This window comes from Aptenodytes forsteri, unplaced genomic scaffold, assembly GCF_000699145.1.
Source record: "Aptenodytes forsteri isolate BGI_AS27 unplaced genomic scaffold, ASM69914v1 Scaffold231, whole genome shotgun sequence".
Classification (NCBI taxonomy): Eukaryota; Metazoa; Chordata; class Aves; order Sphenisciformes; family Spheniscidae; genus Aptenodytes; species Aptenodytes forsteri.
Window position 1 is genome coordinate 1,205,395 of NW_008796046.1, and position 13,375 is coordinate 1,218,769.

At 50.5% G+C, this 13,375-nt stretch overlaps 1 protein-coding gene across 1 annotated transcript in view; it reads left to right on the forward strand.

Annotated features, from left to right (window-relative positions):
- MOGAT2 (monoacylglycerol O-acyltransferase 2) overlaps window positions 1-13,375 on the forward strand; it is a 28,903-nt gene that overhangs the window by 7,249 nt on the left and 8,279 nt on the right. Inside the window, exon 2 of the mRNA XM_009286116.1 lies at window positions 5,244-5,422. Within this exon, the coding sequence (XP_009284391.1) occupies window positions 5,244-5,422 (179 nt within the window). The remainder of the gene's footprint in view (window positions 1-5,243; window positions 5,423-13,375) is intronic.

Below are 13,375 nucleotides of genomic sequence, written 5' to 3' on the forward strand. Positions count from 1 at the left end.
CAGCAGCAGCGGATAATAGTCAGTGGACTGTATGAGCCTTGGTAGCCTGTCAGTGACATCCCTGATGCGAGCCCCCGGTAAGCAGCCCACCTCTCTAGAGAGTGCGCCCAGTCGGCAAATGGGTGCCTCCGCACCTCTCAGAAGGAGTCGCCTACTGCTATCACCCGTCGCCTTTTCTTAGTGGCGCTGGTTGTTGTACAGGGGGCAGATCAGGCTGCATCACTCGGCTCCAGCGCTTCTCCTGGTGTGACAATCTCTTTCCAAAGGTTGCTGATTTTCCTCCTTCAGGTTGAGTGAGCAAATACTGGGTTAGCAACAACGCTGGGCCCAGCAGCACTGTGACGGGACGTGGTCCCTGTTTTGACTTGGCCAGAAAAGTCATCCGTGTGCTTCTAGCCTGTGGCTCACTTGGAGCCCGTGGCATATACATGTGTGTTGTCTGTGATATGCCCATGTTTTCATCCATGGAGGGACTTGCAGCTCACAACAAAACTACTTAACACAAGATACCCGCCACCAAACACTTCATTTTTGCTCTGAGCTTCTTTGAGGGAGCCCAGCCCAGGAAACCACTTGGCCTGTGAGGGGATCCAAGAAAGCCATCGCATCCGCATGGATGTGTCTTCCTCTTTGCTGACTCCCATACGGCCATGGGGGTGTGAGGTGCTGGGTCCTGGATCATGAAGAGCTGCTTCAGGAGCACCCCTGGTCAACAGGCTGGGTGCAAACCTTTCTGGCCCTGCAGTCCAGGACCATCCTATGCCTGCTTCACCCAGAGCCACACCTCACCACAGACAACCGCAGAAAAACCTCCCGGCATCTGGCCTGAACAGAAAGCTTAAGTTTTAGGGTCTGTATGGAGCTTTCCTTCTTGTCAAGGCCGCTTTGGTTTTGGTTTTGGTTTGAAGGGGTCTCTCTTCACTTTCCATGGCAGAGTAGGCAGTGCAGCAGATAGTCTCAGCCCAGCCTAGGATTCTCTGGCCATTTTCAGATAACTGAACTGGTGTGATTGCAAAGACATGCATGATGCCCTTAGACCTCCTCTTGCAGCCCATGGTGGTGTCTGCCTTGAAAGGGCTCCGTGTAAGGGCTTAAGCCATTTTATAGCAATTTAGCACGTGCAGTTGGGCTACCTTGCGAGAGTCCAGACCTGCAGAGGGAGGAGATGAGGATCACGTCTGTTTGCAACCGCACCCCCCAAACCTGCCTGTTCCTCCTGAGTGTGCAACCATGGCCTGAGAGGTTGCAGCCTGAGGCTGGGAATCAAGGGAGTTATGGGGGCAGAAAGGTGGAAGGTAGATATTGTAGTGGTGCTGTGGCTGAATACTAAAGGTAATTCTCCCCTCCTTTTCCTTAAAGAACGCTGTAAAGGCAGCGAGGCAGAGCCATGTTGTAATCACATCTCATTGCCATTTGTGTGCCTGATGCGCCTGCAGTCCCCATCCTCACCAGAAAGCTTGCTCCCATGGGGAGCTTGACCAAGCTGGGGGTTGGAACTAGATGGTCTTTAAGGTCCCTTCCAACCCAAGCCACTCTGATTCTAAGCTGGAGAGCTTGGCTGGCTCCGCAGAGCCCTGGCAGCCGACGGGGTTCAAAGATGGGTTTCTAATGAATCGGGGACTTGCAGGTTTCCCCCCATCCCCACCATGACACAGACTGCCGTCTCTTCCAGTGGCGTTTCCAAGACCCGACAGCCCTTTGCAGGTTGCTTTGTGGGCACAGCGGGTTGTACATAGGCTGGAGTTTGGCCCGAGGAGGGAGGTATCTCCTAAGGTTCCCTGGCCAAGAGCCTAATGCCGTGTTCGTGAGATCCTTTAAAGTGTTTGCCTGGCAGGTAGCCCAGAAAATGACAGTTGTTTGTAGGAAAGCAGGCGCTGAGGGAAATACGGCTCTCATCTGGGCGGCTCTGAGGTGGTCCCCGGTCCAGGGAGGGACAGGCAAGAAACCCTCGTCGTTCCTCATTTTCCTCTTGGGATTCCCCTCAAGGGAAGAAAGCAATGATTATGGGGAACAGCCTCACAACCAGCAAATATTCCTGTTTGCCACACATCCCTTCTGCCCTGTCCTGCAGAAAAGAAGCAGAAGGGGCAAGGAGGTGGCTTTAAGTTGTCCTTGCTGCTCTGCCTCTGGGAGGTGACCCGTGGAGGAAGGGGGAGTGTGTGTTCCCCTCCAGCGTGGATTCAGGAAAGACTCGGGATTTGCAGGTATAGAAATAGATCATGGCTCCTGGGGCACAGTCCTTCCCTCTGGCCCTTAGCTCAAATGGATGCAAGATTTGGCCCTTTCTTGGGTAGGGTGTTATTTTTCAGCGGCTTGGAGAACAAGGAGACTCTAAGATGTGAAGAGTCACCTGTGTAACCTAAAAGAGGCCGGGTCGGTGCCGGTGAAGGGACCCTGGAGCCAGGCTGAAGAGCATGAAGTCCTGGGCAGTGGGGCTGGTGGTGGACCCAGCCTGGGGACCTGACATAGTTTTCAGGAAGCAGCACTACCGCTCCGTGGCAAATATCTTCCCACTGGTGGTCCAGAAAGTCTCGGTGCCTAATCCATGGGATCGCACTGCCTCTGCTCTGTTTTCATTCAGAAGTTTGAGGACATGACACACAGCCATCTGCAAGAAAGCTGGAAGGGGGACAGCGATCTCCCTTGATCCAAGCAGCTATGGTGACTCCCCCTCGCACACCAGGCAGCGGTACAGAGTGCCTCCCTCTCGCACAAATACAGCCCACAAATAACCATGTGTCTGCCTAAGGCTGGGATTGGTTTGGATGCAGACAGTAGGATTTAACTGTACATTTTCTGGAACTTCCCTGTCTCTTTGGTCCCATCCACAGTAACTTTCAGACTGAGGGTCCATTCTGGGACAGGAATGGGCTCCTTTTCCACAGCAACCAGGACACTGTAAGATTTTACAAGCACAGAAAAAAAAATAAGATTAAGTGAAGGTCACTATGGGCAAATTCTGCTCTGCAAAACAAAAGTTGAATTGCAGATGAACTGAGGGAGAAATTAATAATTATATCATTGCAAGATAAAGCCTCATTTGGATGATAAGTGCGTGGATTTGGACCAGAGCAACTCCTTCATTTTGCAGAATGTACTTTGAGCTTTGCACGGTGTGATAAAAAGAGAATTGGGCATTGCACAGTTTTGCAGCAGACCTGATGACCTGGCTCCCAGGTGCAGTAGAATCACAGAATCATAAAAATCATTATTAAGGTTGGAAAAGACCTCTAAGATCATCGAGTCCAACCATCGACCCAACACCACCAGGCCCACTAAATCATGTCCCTCAGCGCCTCATCTACTCGTCTTTTAAATACCTCCAGGGATGGGGACTCCACCACTTCCCTGGGCAGCCTGTTCCAATGTTTTAACCGCTCTTAACATTAACCATTAATCATCACCCATTAACAGCAAAATTGCAACCTCCGCATTGTTCCTCAAGCAGCGTTTATGTGTCACGTGGACCCCGGAGCTTTGCTTCATGCTGGATGCTCTTTCCCTCGAGTTATAAAGACGGCGTCTGTGGCACTTGAAAGGAGTGGCGCCAGGCACGAGCAGTGGTTCGTTCTGACCTGGAGGATGCATCGCGGGTTGGACCTGTTGCTCTGCAGAGAGCTGCAGTGTTTCCCCATGCACTCTATTAGTGCCTACCCAGGCACCTGCCTTGCTTTTCTGTTCAAATGCTGCTCGATGCAGTGTCTCTACCTATACAAGGACATAAGATCCCATTTCAGCTTTAAGGAGGTTTAGGATCCTGCTAATTTCCCCCCCCCCCCCCCCCTCCTTTCTACTTATTTGCTGTTAAAGCAAACAGGAGGTACAAGGAGGTCTCAAATGAGAGCGTCGTGTGCCTCTTCTTTGATAGGCCTTAGCTGAGATGAGATGGAGAGGGCAGGTGCTGGGTGACTCCCAAAGATGAAAATCCAGGTCTCAGAGGATGAGGGCATGGATGCATCTATCTCGCAGCTGAAGCTGAACAGGGCATCTCCATCCTCATGTCCTTCAGCCCTGGGTGCCGGATCTATGATGAAGACCCAGAGAAGAACAAAACATACAGCCCGCCAAACATGATGTAACCCATGAGCTGGGTGAGGCAAAGGGCTTGGATAAATGGGTGGGGTTTTTTTAGCTCCGTCTCCTCCTTCCCAGACAACACCAAAGCTTCCAGAGGGACAGATGAAGAGGACACAGCTCTTCCCAGGCACTTCTTAGGGCATCTGCTTCACCAGGTGGCAGCTTGGTGGCCATCAGCGCTTCCCAGTCTCTGTGCAGACAGACAACGTTGGGCTTGGGTGGGATTTGATGTACCAAGTGATGCTTGTTTTGCACACAGACTTTTCTTCTGTTGTTCCCATGCCAAAACACAGGGCATGAGGGAGGTGGGTGGTAGAGGGCAAAGCTGAGCACTGATTGGAAGCAGCTCAGAAAAGTCTTTAATGACTTGGGAAAGTCCCAACTCATTAATGTCTTAGGAAATGAAATAGAGCATTCTTATAAAATCTGTGATGACACCGAGTTGAAAGGACTGAAAATCCTCTAGAGGCCAAGATTAGAGTTGAGAGTCAACCCGAGAAGTGGAGGAAAAGGTCCAAAATCAATAAGAAAAAAATCAATCTTATATATGGGAAGATAAAAAATTAAAAATCCAAGACACAATTAAAATGGGGAAGTGATAGCTCAGGACAAAGCTATTGAGGACTGTGCAGACAGGACGTAGTGCCCCACTTTGCTGCTGTTGCAAAATGCCAGGTGTCATCAGGGGGTATTAACAGGAGTTTTGGGGTAAAACACGGGCATTATCGTTGCAGAGGTCAGACTGACTCCAGAGAAAAGTCAGACAGCAAAGGGATAGAGATCTGATCCACGAGGACCCTCTGGATGCACTGAGGTCCATCAGACTTGTGGGAAGAGGGGGACATGGTGGCCTTTGGAGAAATAGGTGGTTGCTGCAAGGATGGTGCTTGGTTGCTCTCTGGGTTCCTGGGGCAGACAGGAAAGAAACCACCGCTTTGCATCAAAGGTGCCTTCACACTGATAAAATAATTCAGCAGCAAGCCCAGTGAAGGCTTGGGCTCCATCCCGGCTCCAAACAGACCGGGTCCCTTCAGGTGAATCATTCCTCTCCCAACGCCCACCTAACCCAACTGCCAACTCACTGTCTGGCTTTTCTCTCAGCACAGCAGCAAGCTGAATTAACCAACTAACCCAACTGCCAACTCACTGTCTGGCTTTTCTCTCAGCACAGTGCTGCACCGCTGCCTTCATCGCCCTCTTCTTCACGCGTTTTTGGCTGGTCAGTGCCCTCTACGCTGCATGGTGGTTCATAGACAGGGAAAAACCCAGCAAGGGCGGGAGGCGGATCCACGCCATCCGGAACAGCGTCGTCTGGAGGTACATGAGGGACTATTTCCCCATCACGGTAAGTGCCACCGATCCCATCGGCTCGTAGGAGATTTGGGGACCAGCTTTATCTTTGGTGTTTGGAGGTGGGTCTGGGGCCAGCAGTCGTGGCATGAGGTGCTTGGAGGTCAGTGTTGAAGGATTGTCTTCCCACCTCCCAGATTACTGCAAGACCCAGAAAAAATGTAGACCACCGGTTTCACAACTGCATCCTTTAATCATCTGCCTTTTACGCACCCGTTCAACCTTGCTGCATTCCAGCAGTTAGGGAAATCTCCCCTTTCCCGTCTTCCATGCCTATATTGTGACACTCCTGCTCTTCAGGTTGTCCACCCAGTGGACACAGGTCCAAGTTTTGACCAAAATCCAAGAGGTCCCAGCGCCCTGCAAGGTCAGCGTCCCCTTCTGCTGGGGAAGAGGCTGGATGGGTAAAGCTGGGTGTGCACTGGGCAGTCTCACAGAGTCGCTGTTCCCCTGAGAGGAACTTCTGTGACATTTCCAGATTTACTTTAATGCATGTGGCAGGCCTTTGCCCTTACTTTTTATCTGGTATCCCCTTGGCATGGCATGAATGCATGGACCAGCACGAAGTCCTGCCTCAGAGCCATCACAAGTCAGTACAAATCTGAGCAATGCAGCAGAAGAGTTCATGGGCCATGCAAGGGAGTGAGTTTCTAGGGTAGACCAAGCTATGGGAATTTGTAAGATGATTCCTTTAATGAAACATTGCCCGTTGAGGGAACTCAGGTGAGATATGGACAGCTGTGCCTCATGGTTAGACACAGCCTAGAGTCAGGATCTGGGTGCTGTAGTCCAGGTAAAATGAAGTGGGGAGCCCAAACAGCCAAAGGACTCATCAGCCCAAAGGAAAAACAAGAGCCCGGGTTGAGAGTCCGTCCTGAATAGAGTAGGGCCTGGGATAAGCATTAGGGGGAGCTGGAGCTAAGAGAGGACCAGAGATGACGTGCCCAAGGTCACCCACGCAGTTTGCTGCTCAACCAGAAATGAGAGCCAGCTCTTTCAAATCCCAGCCCTGCACTTCAACAGTAAAACATGAGGTTCCTCTCTTCAGTTTATCAGGGAGAAAAAACCACACATCCCCAGTAAAACACACCCGAAATTTTCAAGATCCTGGAGTGCAGACTGCAAGATTGGTGTGGAAGGAGATTAATTTAGGACAGAAGTCAGGGCTGGGCAAAAAATGAGAAGATGAGGTCTGTCTGGATCTCTCCTACCATTTCTGAGTAGATCTTACGCATACTTGTGTTATAACAACTCAGATGAGCACATCTGCCCCTAAAATGATGGTGCCTGAAATGTATCTTCTGATGTCACATCGTGCCCTTTTGCAGGCCACAACTCAGTACAACATTGACCCGAGTGCTGCAGGTAAAACGGGGGCTTTGCCAAGCCACAACCTGGTTACACAGACAGCGTGTCCCAGCAAACGTTCCTCCTTTTCATCAGAGTGGAAACATCACCTGATGTCAAGGCAAACCGCCTTGACTGCAACACCATGGATACACTTAGATCTGCCTGTAAAGGCAACACCTCCAGGATACCCCAAAAGCAAATGTTGCACGAGGAAAATCGGAGCTCTTTGATTTCCCCTGATTTCCCTTCCCCTCATTTCCATTTTCATCTCGTCCCAATATGCTTCTTGGGTCGGTGAAGGAGCAAAGGGCAGTGCTGTCTGTGACCGTGTCCGGTTAGCGGCATACAGCACTGTGCAGGCTGGGATCGCCTCTCACCGGACCTGGGTGCAACTGGTAGAGATAGATGTGCTGGGCTGAACCAGGCCATCACCCTCCCTTTCCACTGCTGTGGACAATTCAAGTAAATCTACTTAATTTTGTGCTGGAAGCTGGCATACGCCAGCCAAACTTCCCGTGTCTCAGCTGGGTGAACTGCATCCCCCTCAGCCTCTCCGGGACCATCGATGAGACTAAGTCTACCTCGCCCGTGTCCCACTGCCATTGAGTTTCTTTGCTCAAAGGCATGGCGGAAAGTGATGCTGAGGACCTGCAGTGAGTTATTTTATGGCTAACCTCAGAGCTTAACTTGTGATTTAAGGGCTTCTGGATGAGCTTCAAAGCAAGGCCCCAAAAAGGTATATCATAGTCTTCTGGGGAGGAATGGGAACGCATCCCAGGAAAGCTCGTGGTGAGTTTTACCATAAGGGACGGGTAATATTTTATGATGTTTAATAAGAAACACCAAAGGGGTTCCCAATAAACTATTCTCAAGGTTGCCTTAGAAAATGCTAGAATTGCCATGAGCTATTTATGTGGCTGTAATGACTGTATGCAATATATATTCTGTAAATTATTTGTGGCCATAAGCTTGGGCAGTGTTGTACCAACCTCCCTGCTAAAACTTAGCTGCCAGCTCAGCCCAGAGACGCCTCTTCTCCTCTCCCTTTGTAAGGCCATGCAAACCTCCTCCTGAACACCACACTGCATTGTCCGTCTGTCCTTCCCTCCCTGGGTGCCACTGCCAGGCAGGGAGGACCTGGCAGGAGGACCGGTAAGACCAGTAGAGCTACTGGATTTGGCTGCAGCTCACTTGGTGGAGGCAGGGAGGGTTTGGTGGAGCCTTTCTCCCCGCTGGTCTGGGAGAAGTCAGAGCGGGCTCGGCAAAAGGACAGAGGAAAACAAAAATATAATAAAAAGGGTATTATAAGCGAGCAATCACATAATATTATTTCCTTAAAACATTTTCTCAGTCTTCCACACTTTCTTTGCTCAAGGACTTTCTAAGCCAGAATATAGGATTTAACAGTCCTTGCTGAATGCATCTGCTACTATTTGTCACTGCAAGAGCGCGGAAAAACACTTGGCATCCCCAACATCCCACAGCAAGGAGCTCCCCAGGTGAACCGCGCAGTGTGAAGGCTTCCCTGCTCCCTGCTTGTTTCATTGGAAACTCCCTGGTTAGCCCAAGCAAATCCTGTCCCACCTACCCAGGCCACTCCTGGTTTTATACTCTGTAATATCCCCCACCTGCCAGCTTTTTTCCCACCTAAAAAACCCAAACGCGTTTGCTTCCTTGCGTGGAAGGTATTTCATTTCGTACCTCCGAGCACGGGCTGATTTGTTCCTAGCAGCGTGGAAGTTAAGCATCGTAAATATTGCTCTTGCCCTCCTGTAGGCTGCTCTCATGAGGAGCTGAGCTGAGCTTTTGGTCCGAGCACGCGCAGCTGGATGCTCCCGTAGACCTCTGACTTGCCCAAAGCCCCAGCCACAACAGGGGCACAAGGGGAGTGGGATTTGGGGAGACGGGCGGGTGGACACCCAGCACCCCGGGCCGTATTTATGTGTAGATTGAGTTCCTTCATCCCTGGAGGATTAGTCATTCTGGGAAGATTAAATGTGGCTCCTAATCCTCCCAGGTCCTGGCAGCAAACTTAGCGTGGCCAAGCATCAGTGTCTGGAGGCAGGAAGAGCTGCCTGCTATTTTATTTTAGGAAGTGACATTAAATGCTGCCTTTGAAGGATCCCTGGGCATGTTTGCTGTCGCGGAAGCGAAGAAAGTTCGGGATGAGCATCTGTTTTCTGGGGATCTGGGCGGGGTGAATTTGCACTTTGCTGCAGCGAGCGTCTGGCACGTGGGAGCGTGCAGGCTCCGAGCTGTGCCTCCGCAGCGCATGCAAGGAGCACCCTCTGCTGATACCACCCTTGCACAAGTACCGCTTTGCTGCGCGGGTTATTCCCCTTGGAGCTAACTGTATTTTAGTTAGGGGTTTGGGAGCTATAGGGTGAGGCAGGACCTGAATGAGTTTGGGTGTTTTTAAAAGGGGGATGAGAAAAAAAGCACTGAGAATCCAAGGGGGGGTCCAGTGCATCACCCAGGAAAGTTATTTCTGCTTCACCCCCCTGTATTTTAACCCTGTTCTAGTCCTTCTTTCTTATACGCCCTCATGATAGGCCTGCATTATACGGCTGAGCTCAGCTGGGTCTTAAACTTGCGGAAAATATACCAAAAGGTATAAAATGAATCTGTTTGGGGCAGGCTACAGTTGAACAGATATCCAGTGATGCCTGCTGTGGGTTGATGTCGCCTCCAGAGAGATTTTGGATACCTTGGACTGCTCTACCTATGCTATGTTCAATAAGAAGCCAATGATCTGTCTGCTGCTGCCAGGTTTCTGCCCAAACCCTTATCTCCATTCGCACAGTCCCTTCCCCATCATTTATCAGCACATTTTTATTATGAAGGATACGCCCAGCATTACAGTAAAAACAAATTTCTCCGTCACATGGCCAAGCGAACGCACATCTTCACTGCTGCTGCTCCCCATCCCCATCCCCTCCTGCCACTGTAAGACTGCTGTCACCAACCTCCCTCATACAGCCAAGGCGCTTTGGTAACCTCAGCTGAGGAGCACCATGGACGTGCAGAAGGTGAGGACGGGCATGAAATGGGGAAAGCGTAAGCTTGACAAGACTCATGTCTACCGTAGTCCTCAAGCAGAAGTCACCATCTTTGTTGCTGACTATAAATTGAAGCTGGATGCTTGGCTTAGACAAGGCGTTTCACCTTTAGATCACACAATCTGGGCTACGAGTTAAATCTAGTGGCAGGAAGCTAAAATTAAGGTCTTAGAGGGACAAATCTTGTCTTCAGGTGCTGCCATCATTCAGAGCAACCCCAGCAGGCATCATCTTACCAGCTTTATTCTGGGCAGCCTGAAAAGTGCCTGCTATGTGGAGGAGGTCCCTGTGGTCTTCACTGCACTGTTTTCCCCTCGTGAAGAGCCACAGGACATATCTTACTAGCCTTGGGGTTACCTAAGTGCCAGTTGGACCTTATTATCTATAGCGACTGGCAGAGTCCCAACCTCTGTCATTGTGCTTGGGGACTTGCTGGCGTTACTGGTTTTTTGTTAGCGTAACTAAAATGAGTTATTGGAGAATTGACCCCTAGGAGCTATGATTTGGGATGGCTCCATCCCACAGCTCATTCATTCTCATAATTGCATAAACCGTGACGGGGGTTATTTGAGTGTGTTGCGGTTCTGGGGAAGTACGAAGCGTTGCAGAGGCGACAGCCCAAGTTCGCATGAACCAAGCCCTGCCAGGAATATTTTCTTTCTTTTCATAGAAGAGTGGTATCATTTGTAACTTGGGCTTTTGAGTTATGGCCCGTGACGTTAAATATAATTTCTGGTTTCCAGCAGTCTTGGCTGTTCACTTTGCTTCCTTCTGTTGGCTGGAGGAGAGAAGAGGGATTGTTAGGGCAAAAGCAAGACATGGCCAAATGGCCCAAAGCCATCTCTCTCTCCTTTTCTGAGGAACTTCTCTGTCGCATGTCTTGGCCCTCTCTTCTCTGCCCTCGGGTGACCTTAAGTAAGAGAGGGACCACCACCGAGGTCAGGTCCACCAGAGGACTGTGTCCCACCATCTGCTCTGCCAAGCAACATGCTAAGCCACTGGATAAAGGAGGTCCTACAAGACCCCCAAAAGCAGCATCACGCAAGAGCAAGGGAGGACTTGGGCATTTTGGAGCTGCCGTCCTTACCCAGCTTTGGGAATGAGGGTGATGAAGTTCCATCCTAACTCAATTTAAACCCACCTGGCTGGTCAGACTCCCCGATTCTTGCTGCAAACACAGCTCTGACCTGGCATTGTGGCACCTGGAGAAAACCCCAGTGCCCAAAGCCCTCTTTCTCCAACTGTCCCTCTCAGACTCACGCCATTGCTGGGACCTGAATCCCATCTTCCTCGGCAGCTGCTGGCAGTACTCAAATATTTGCCCTTCCTTTGGTCTTCCATCCAGACACCCTTGGGTGGGCTACCCGCTTCTCTTCGCCTTGGCACAATTTCTCCTTCTTCGGCTCTGGCTGGATTTCTGGTTTTCTTTGCTGGGTTTCATCCCACAGAGAAACTGGCTGCATGTTTCATCCTGCAAGAGATGCTCTTTGGAGGTGCATGGGTAGACAGCAAGGCACCTGAGGATTTGCTTAGGACAAAGTTGGAAGGAGGTTTATCCTACTTAAGAGCAGATTAATGAACACAACATCCTTGGAAACAGAGTTTGGGGCCAGAGAAGAATAGACATACAATAGCAATTCGATTTGGGAGACTTTAAATGAAGAAGGCACAAGCTTGCCGACCAGCCTTCCCGACCACATCCTCCTCTGCTCTGCGAACAGCTGTGGGGGTAATGCCATGCTATTCCCTGTCTCCTACCCCACGTTCATCCATCCCTAAGGATGCAATGTCATGGCATGTCAGTGCTCTCTCTGTCTACCTGTCCCCCGGCATGGCAAGCACCATGCACTGCCCGTACTCATCTCCACTTGACTCGATCTAATTCCTCACTTAACAACTTTTTAATCCCCTCAGCCCTGCAAACAATGCCTGGGTACCGCTTCATCTCCAGGGCGTGCTGGAGCACCCAGCCCTCCAACCCTTTCGACTCAGGGAGTATTTTACTTTCCTCAAATATTAGTGCACCAGCCTTACACGGGGAATCGCCCATCCTTCCTCCTCCCGTGGTTTGGGGCAGGACAGTCCAGTCCGCAGAGGACAACCAGGAAACCCCAGCCACATCTCGAGGGGTGAATTAAAGCAGCCTTGTTAAACCAGTGCTGAACTCCTGTGCTGATACAGTGACCCAGAAGCCCTAATTCCAATTAGCTTAATTCCACTCCAAAATGAATTAAAAAAAACCAAAACAAAACAAATACCAAACAAAAGCCACTTTAATTCCAGCTAAGAGCATCTGCTTGGGATGTTAATGCGGTTTAACTAATCCAGTTTAAAATTAATTTGCATTAATTTGCTTGAGATCCTGGCCGGTACGTGGCCTCTCATCAGAGCTCCTGAACGTCTGCGTATGCATTTCCCTCACACGGCTGACAGTGCATGGAGCAGGTCTCGCCATGTCTCTGCGGGAGCTGGGGGAACTGGGGCAGGGTTTCACCCATGTCTTGGACCCACATTTGAGTAGACAGAATAAAGGGGGGGTTTCTGCTACTGAGTGATCACTGTGAGCACTGAACAACTGTAGCTATCAAGATATTTCTCCATGAAGGAGAAGCATAAAGTAGACCTCATCCTCCAAAACACAAATTTAAGTTCATTTGTTGGGAAGGCCAGGATCACCCCAGATCTGTGATCTGGAAGGACTCATAACACCTTTGACAAGGGGTCATTACCACTGTCAGCAGCCAAGAAACAAACCAGCATCCCGACCGTGCCGAGGGGAAGCTTGGGGAAGCCAGCAAACCCATGGCTCAGTTTGGAGAGCACAACCCTGAGCTGATAACAGCTCCTTGCCTTCGGACCACATTAATTTGGCATCCCTCAGACGCCTCTGAGACGAGAAACTGGTCTTACCAAGAAAACTTCGAGTCAAGCACTTGTCTCACTTAGATGTTTATGCACAGACCGGCTTGGCTGGACCCTTAAGTCCTTTGACAATTATTAAACGTTCAACTCACCCAGAAAGACCAGAGCAGCAAACGCCATCCGGCGGGTGTGGAAATGACAACCCGGCCAAGGCAGGAGGGAGGGGAGTCCCACCCCTCTGCACCTCAACCCCAGCCCCGTTAAGTACTTGGGGGCTGGGGTGCACGAGGGAGCTGGGCTGTGCGGTGTCAGGTATTAACTTTCCTGGCAGTTTGGAAACAGCCTGTCATACAGAGACTGATCTCTGGCAGGAGGAGGGGGAAGGAGTGAATCAACAGTGGGAAAAAACCAGATGGGAGGATCAAGTTTCTGCGTTAAAGAGTTTCCAGAAGGAGAAGGGTGGTTTAGAGTCCAGGGGCCTGACCGAGAGCGTAAGAGACACTGCCCAAGCCTCTCCTCTGCTACAGATTTCCTTCTCACTCTTATTCAAGCACTTTGGTTTCTCTGTAATTTCTGGTGATCGTTTTTTTACGATGAGGGTGGTGAGACACTGGCCCAGGTTGCCCAGAGAGGTGGTGGATGCCCCATCCCTGGAAACATTCCAGGTCAGGTTGGAC